At 29.7% G+C, this 8,258-nt stretch overlaps 1 protein-coding gene across 2 annotated transcripts; it reads left to right on the forward strand.

Annotated features, from left to right (window-relative positions):
- Positions 1-321: 321 nt before the first annotated feature.
- On the forward strand, positions 322-5,166 carry LOC139809938 (acyl-CoA-binding protein homolog). 2 transcript variants are annotated; one of them, XM_071773238.1, is made up of 3 exons: positions 322-474; positions 3,597-3,711; positions 4,911-5,166. In XM_071773238.1, exons 1-3 carry the CDS (start codon positions 460-462, stop codon positions 5,042-5,044), a joined length of 264 nt encoding a protein of 87 aa, XP_071629339.1. In that variant the 5' UTR covers positions 322-459; the 3' UTR covers positions 5,045-5,166. The 2 variants fall into 2 exon arrangements, with proteins under 2 accessions (XP_071629339.1, XP_071629338.1); XM_071773237.1 differs by lacking the exon at positions 322-474 and adding an exon at positions 2,388-2,540.
- Positions 5,167-8,258: the final 3,092 nt, after the last annotated feature.

Below are 8,258 nucleotides of genomic sequence, written 5' to 3' on the forward strand. Positions count from 1 at the left end.
AGAGGCAATAAAATATGTGCAATTATTTGTTCAACTACGATTTTTGTTCTCGATATAAATGTATCTTCACGTTTCTTAGCAATTACTAATATAATGTTTGCGTGTTATATACGTTTAATTACTTTTCCAAATAAAATCTTTTACAATGTTTATTTATATATTGCACATTAGTCTTTTTATCCCGAAATTATTCACATTATTCAGATTATTTTCTGAGTACACTTATCGATTGATTGTAATCTACTTATAAACTTTGAGCCGCGATTAAATTTACTTGCACGTATGCAATCAGCGTAATAACCATGGCACTATATAATCAGTTCAAGATCGAGATCCGTGTGTTCCCCCACCTCTGATGCTAGAGTAATAAACTCTGCGGCGATCGGGAAGCGTAGAATCGTGATTACTAGCTACAGTCAGTAGACAGTTAACTTGCACACGAAGCGGATTCGCATCCCGATGTCGGTTGATCAGGTATTGCTTTATTTTCACGCAAGAAATATAGATTAATTAAAAGGAATTAATCAACGGGCATTCAATCTACAAAATAAAATTCCACGAAATTTATTAATCTACGAAATCAGAAATTACTCGAGAAATGTTCGATGATTAAGTCGATAAGAGATTATTAAAATCTTTATCAAATTATTAAATTTTGTCAGAACAAACAGAAAAAGAAATAGAATAAAGTACAGAAAGAGTCAGAAATTATCATATCAACTCTTGACTTCTGAAGATTAAAGAATTCATAAATTCGCAAAATAAAAATGTTTTATAATTCCTTTTAATTTTTACATTTCTTACAGAGTTTTTCAACTGATATATAGAATGTCTGTGTTTAATATTATCGTGTTGTTTTCAAAATTGTGTATTTGCATTCTCATATACACAATTCACGAGGTCGCGAAAAGCTTCATATAGATGAATGTCGTCTAGGACGATTGCCTATAACGGGGTTTTCTGTGGTCGATCTTAAAACCAGTACACCGCTTTACACACAGAGTAAATACAAAGTTCTCCAAACTTGTGAAATTATATCTCTTTACTTATATATCCTCTGTTAGAAGCGATTATTTCTAAAGTACCGAGAAATCTGATTTAAGTCATAAATGCGATTGATAATAAGTATTTCTTGGAAAACTGGATCCTGGAAGTGTAAACCTTACTCTTTATTTAATCGAGTTGTAATATAATTTGTGAATTAGTTAGTTTAGTTATATTTAATATAATACCTGAATTTGATAATTTGCATCAAATAATCCTTCCTTTATTAAAGGAAATAGAAATTTAAAATTAGTCATAAATGTACATACATATAGATAAAAGTCTGGGATACAGATACACAAATGTAGGTACATTCTTGCTGCAAAATATATTTCTATTTTATCTTTATGAGAGCTTATGAATAAAATGGATATCTATATATTTATAGTTAACTTAGTATGTCATATTATTATAACTTTGAGCATGCTGTTGTTAAAGATTTGCTTTCTTATTTCTGATAAATAAATTTATTTAGCTATTTATTTAACTATTTATTGTACTGTGTTAAAACTGTTTTAATGTTTTACGTTAAAACTAATTTTAAAACGTGATAACAGAGGAAAGAAAAACGTTACATAATTTTATCTGAAAAAATTATCAAAATTTGTATGCTCTATTTTTCTCAAACTTTTTTAAACGAATTTAAAATAATATTACAGTATTAAATAAAATATATTATAATATAATTATAATATATTATATTTAATAATGCAATTGCTCATAACTAATTTAGATATGGAATTGTTGAGAAATGTACAAAATATATTTATTGAAAGCATAATCTCTTCCACGTTATCTTTACATTAACGCAATTTTTCCTGTCTCAAAAACAAAATTCAACTCATACAGAATTCAACTATTTAATACATTATACATGAAATCTTTTCTCAAGATTCGACTATTGAATCGTGATGAAAAAGATGATTCAGGCAAGTGTTTCAAGACAAATTTTATTTGGGTTCCTCGCTTCAATCGCGGTTAAAAATGTAATGCTACAAATATCATATTGACTCTTAAGATTTATTTATTTTGGCCTGTTTTATATCTCAAGATTAGTTTCTTAATTAAATTTCTCTTTAACTGAGCATATTAAGGCCTGTTTAACACAGACCTTGACATTTTTTGTATTTATCCTGTATAATATCTCTATTTTATTGTTTATGATTCGCAAGTAAATGTACACAATGTTGTGTATCAATCAGTTTTAGCCATATGACTTTTAATTTACCGTATTGTGTCGTTTATTATAAAAGTATTGCAAAAATGGAATACATGTTCACGAACCGCGTGCAGTAATCTGCTATAACAAGCTATCACGACCCCGAAAAAGAGAAACAAATTTGTATTGTCCGACCCTGGCTCGCGCATCGTGATAAGTTTCGCGAGGTGGGGATTAGCGTTTTTAACTTGTGCAAGCATTCGATCGACGGTCACAAAGTACTTGGAATATCAACGGTGTAGTCGTGCGACTAGCTATAAGGATGTCTCTCGATCAGGTATCACATGTATTCTCTCTCATTTCGGATCGCGATGCATTAAGAAATACATTGTTACAGTTATGCGCCAAGCACTGCAAATTCAAGTGTGTTTATTTAACTAAAGCTCTTCTTATACATTTCTTGCCGTTTTAAGTCGCGTTTAATACAGTTAAACGTATTAACTTTTAATTTAATACAATTAAACGTATTAATTTAACAGGCAACAAAACATGTAAAACGAGCTTCAGTCAAAGGTAAGATTTTTAGACGTTTATGCGTGTAGAAATAACACACTTGGATTTACAGTGTGAAGAGTACATTCATCGTGCATAAATACATTTTCCACGTTTGCACCTATTTTTTTCGGAGTTCGGAGTTATAGGCTGCATCAGAAAGACGTCGACATCAGATTAATCGAAGCGGAAATGAGCCGCGAAAATTGACCGGCGACACAGCATACTAATTTCATTGATCCCCAAGTTACATTATATCGTGCGTGATATTATCGTGTGCATTTCTCCGAGGAGAAATTCGGGACAGACAGTAGATTATCATTTGGATGCACCCGGTTGAGGAAAGTTTGGAAGTTTTGGCGAGAAATTTTGAAATCGTTCATTATCGTGACCTTAAAAATTATATGACTATAAAGTTGCAAACTGTTGTTGTATAATTATTGACGTTGGCAATTTTAAGTGCACGCCTCTGGCTTGTGATTTTGGTCTGATTTTGAATTTAGTTAGTACTCAGGTAGCAAGCTGACGTTACTTGTCATTATTTTAACGTTAAAATGACGACAAATAACGTACTACTATCTGAGTAACGCGGGCCATCTTTTTTAAGGAGCTTAATGCAGAGTCATCCACGACACAAAGGTCACTTTCGTGGCCTTTTCTGAATATAATCCATATTTATAAGCTGCTAAACATAATACGCTGCTGAATATGTATTGACTAACAACAGTGTGCTTCTGACGAAAACTTTTTTATAATATTAATTTTTTAACGTAATATTAGTTATATGTGAATAACTAATGTAATATTGTTTTGAAATAATAAAATTATATTTTCTTTATAGCAATTTGAGGCGGCTGCCGAGGCCGTAAAGGCGCTCACGAAGCGTCCTACTGACGAGGAGCTTTTGGAGCTTTACGCCTTGTTCAAACAAGGCACAGTTGGCGACAATAACACATGTAAGTTCTTACTGATATCATGAAAATTAGATATATAATAATAATATTTAATTTCACGCGTCCATGTATATCATTATGTATATCAGAATAAAATTACCTTTTTAAAAAAGGTAATTTCACGTATCCATGTGTATGTATACATGGTAATAGACCAAAAGTATGGGTCGAATATCTCGAAAACAATGGATTTTAAAAAATAATGTTTCAAACAAAAGTTGTAGGATTTAAAAAAAATCTATTTACTAATCTTATTAGTTTATGATTTTAGGCGTGACGTCCTATAAGGTCAAGTTTGGGTCACTGTGAATTTTTCAAGTTGGACCCCCTATTTTTTATTGCATCGTCTTATAGTCATTGTCAAGACATTTTTAAAACACTATAATAAGGCTTATTTTTATCAAGACGTTCTTGAGATATTTTAAATTTTGTGTCATGCATGATAGTTTTCATATAAAATATGAAATATCTCGTAAACTTTCACTTTTCAATGACTTTACCTTCATACTTTTATACGTAGAATAATGAAAGGAATTGATTGTTGTAAAAAAAAAAAAAACAATAAAAAAGAGATATTTTAACAAATTCTATTGCGTTGTGTTATAGATGCATTAAATTTTGCAAAATTACAAATGTAAAAATTAATATCGTTAATCGCTTCCTTTTATTATTCTACGTATAAAAGTATTAAGGTGAAATCATCGAAAAGTGAATATTTTACGAGATATTTCATATTAAAAATATCGTGACAAAAATATCTCAGGAAATTCTTAACAAAGGAAAGCTTTATTATAGTGTTTTGAAAATGTCTTGACAAATGTTACAAGAATATGTAATAAAAAATAAAGAGTCCAATTTAAAAAATTCAAAGGGACCCTAACTTGATCTTAAGAACGCCACCTAATTGTAAGATCAAACTAATAAGGTCAGTAATTAGATCTTTTTAATCCCTACAATTTTTGTCTAAAATATTTTTTTCTAAAATGCATTATTTACGAAATATTCGATTATAACCATACTTTTGGCCTACCTTGTATATTAATATGTTATAATACATACTTGCTAAATTATATTTATCTTAGTGGTAAATCAAGGAAAACTAATTATTCATTTATTCGGTTGCTTTATTCTAAATTGTGTGAAAAATAAATGATTATTATTATATCATATCACTAATATATGTATATCGTGTAATGTTTCAGCTAAACCCGGCATGCTGGATTTGAAAGGGAAAGCCAAGTGGGAAGCCTGGAACAAGAAGAAGGGCATCTCGCAAGAAGTGGCAAAGCAATCCTACATTGATTATGCCAATCAACTGATCGCAAAATATAAATAGTTTTATCTATATACCATCACCGGTAGTTGCGTTCCTGCTGTAGTTATGAATCTAAAGTATTTCCATGTTTTCTTAGGTAGCACCTTGTTACTTTTTGATAAATTAAACGTTTTGCGATTTCATTACGATTGCGATTTTGTTGCGTTTAAACTTGTCCTGATATACTACGATACGATCGTTGATGATCAAACAGAGAAGCAGATAAAATACGCTGTGTCGCATATGACACGCAATCCTTATCAAAATAATAAGTCACCGAGCGATATAATATTAGCCAATCGCGCTTCAGACATCCAATCTATGTGTAATCTTGTAATATGTAATTTACATAAAACTTTATTAGAGTAGCTTCTGACCCCTCCTTTCAGGACGTATAAAAATCTATTCTGAGAATTGTGATGTATTTTATAACAGTCATATAATGTCGTAACATTTTTCGATTTCTTTAATTTAAATTATCAAATTTCTATCAGATTTTGTGCAAAGCGTTTTATATACTTATACACGACGTATTAACTTAAAAATTCTTAAAAAGTGTAAAATAAAATCTTGATGTTTGTTATTATTTATATATCAAATATACCACACATATGTCAAAAAATTTACATAAAAATGTTATTATCGACACGAACACTCTGTTACTAATTATAAGCCCTTTGTTATTAGGTGATTTATTAAATATATGAGCTTCTTTGTATTTATTTATTGTCATTGTACTTTCTCCGCGATGCTTTCTTGGGAATATTTGCAAGTAGAAAAAGTAAAATCGTAAATTTTTCATTGTTGCAACGATTATGGTAATTTTAATTATTTATAATAATGATTTACATTTTACTTAACATGTAACTGGCTGTCGGCAAAATGTTGTGGGCAAACGAAGCTGTTGGCAATCGGTAATGTAGACAAACGAAACCTTCCTCTTCTCATTAACAATAACAGATAATATCTTAATTCTTTTCTACAATTTGTGTAATACCTGAAATAAACAAGTCCCAAATACTCCTGTGCAGTCGCGTGGAAAATCCGGTATTGCAACGTAATTCACTTTTGAAGATTTTTCGTATTTCCATTTAGAGCTACAGAATAGGCCCATTATTAGATTTTAAATGATGCATGACTTTAGCAACAATTCTCATTGCGAATCTTATGTAGTACGGTATCAATTTTTTGCCGCGAATAAAAGATAATAATTAAATAAATATAAAGGGGCTCAAAGATTTAAAAATCAACAATCAGAGGGCTCAGAGCCACGAGATGTTAATATGTTGTGTTAATATTAATTTGTATTTAATAGAATTACAACGTTTCGTTCTATTTTTAGACCATCTTCAGCAGGTTTAAACAAATAAGAATAAAAATAATTTGCTTAATTTTGCTGCAGAAAAAATACCTATGAATTGGATTTTTCAGCATAACAATGACCCAAAACATTGTTTCAGACTTGTAAAAGACTAGCTCCTCAGCAACAATGTTAAAGCAACCGGATTTTAACTCCATTAAAAACTTTTATGTCAAGAACTAAAAGGTCGTGCTGAGCAACAAAAATATTCAAACAAAACTGATTTGTATAAGTCACCGAAAAAAGAATGAGACAGCATATACATATATCACCGGACTTGATAAAACGTCCTATAGAGGCATCTTCTTTTCATGGCAGCAGCAGTGGCAGAGCGACACTTGAATAGCTGATGTAATTGTCAGGGCTCAATACGGATACATTTCTACAATTTCTAAATAATGATTTTTATAATTATTTTAAAGATGTTCCGTTAGACATGAGAAGAAACTTATGGTTTCTATATATATATATATATATGTATATATATATATATATGTAATACATAAACTTATGTCTATATAAGTAGCACCTCACAAAATTGTGGAAATAAAAAATAAGCCTTAAATGCATACTTCATATCATGATGTTAGCGGACATATTAATAATTATATACGTTGTATATCCTGTCTCATTTGTCGGAAAGTTTTGAACAAGCCTCCTACATCATTACCTGGTGTGATCAAATAGTCCATATTATGTAGAATATATAATACCCATATAATAATGTTATACCCTTCCCCCCAAATAAATGTTCAAAATGTGGGACTTTCTTTGTCGTGTGTATAAGCCTTCAATGTATAGGAGTTTAAAGTTTAATAATTTCACATTATACAGAAAAAAATAATTTATATATTTGTGGCCATTGCGCATGTAAATATATATTCTGTGTTGGACGATCAATTTTAATAAGAATATGGCATCTGCCATTAAAGGATATGTTGTTACATAAATGCTTCTTGAACTAGAATGTCATAATGCTGTGGTATTATATAGTTCAGTAAACGGGTTTTAACAGAGAAAGACAAAGAGAGAGAGAGAGAGAGAGGAGAATCATTTTTCAAAAATTCAGAAACGGTATAAAGAGAATAAGAAAATATTATGCTGCTAGTTAACAATAGCTTTAGCAATTCCATCTTAATTTTGTTTCTGATATCTGTAAAAATGTGTTTTTGTGTTGAGAAAAAAATTTTTAATAAAACGCAGAAGAAAATAATCTATATTACAATTTACTATGCAAGAAAACTCGGATTTTATTACGGATATGATAACATTACGTGTTAAAAAAAGATATATAAGAATCTATGAATAGTTTTTATTATGACACATATGTACGGAATATATTACGTTGATTATTATTTCTTAATGGAATTTTATTACAATACTGCTAACGGAGTGCGCTATTTTTGAGATTTATGTTATATGTATACAATTTCTTAAAGGCTTTGTAGTAACATTATATAAGAGAGAAGCTTTTGAGTGAATAAGAAATAAACTATATAATCACCAAAATAAGATTTAAATTTATTTAAATTTTTTCCATGCATATGCTCGCGGTCGAAAGCGAATTGAACACTAATGACTGTTCCGTTTATATTTCTTCCGATGTATTTATCTCCTTTTATAACAGCGTTAATTGCTTGTTTACTTATTATAAAACATATGATTTACGAAATAATGTATAAAATAAAAATAATCATTACAATTTGTATCTAAAGAATACATTATACATGTTCCTATAAACTATTGTTTATAGAAACATGTATAATGTGTTCTTTATTTATTTTAGGTGGAAAGTCAAAAATGAATCTAAATTTGTCCTTTACAGCGGTTGCAACGTGATATAAATTGTGCACAATTATAATAACATGTAATTCT

The sequence above is a fragment of the Temnothorax longispinosus genome, chromosome 3, assembly GCF_030848805.1.
Source record: "Temnothorax longispinosus isolate EJ_2023e chromosome 3, Tlon_JGU_v1, whole genome shotgun sequence".
Lineage (NCBI taxonomy): Eukaryota > Metazoa > Arthropoda > Insecta > Hymenoptera > Formicidae > Temnothorax > Temnothorax longispinosus.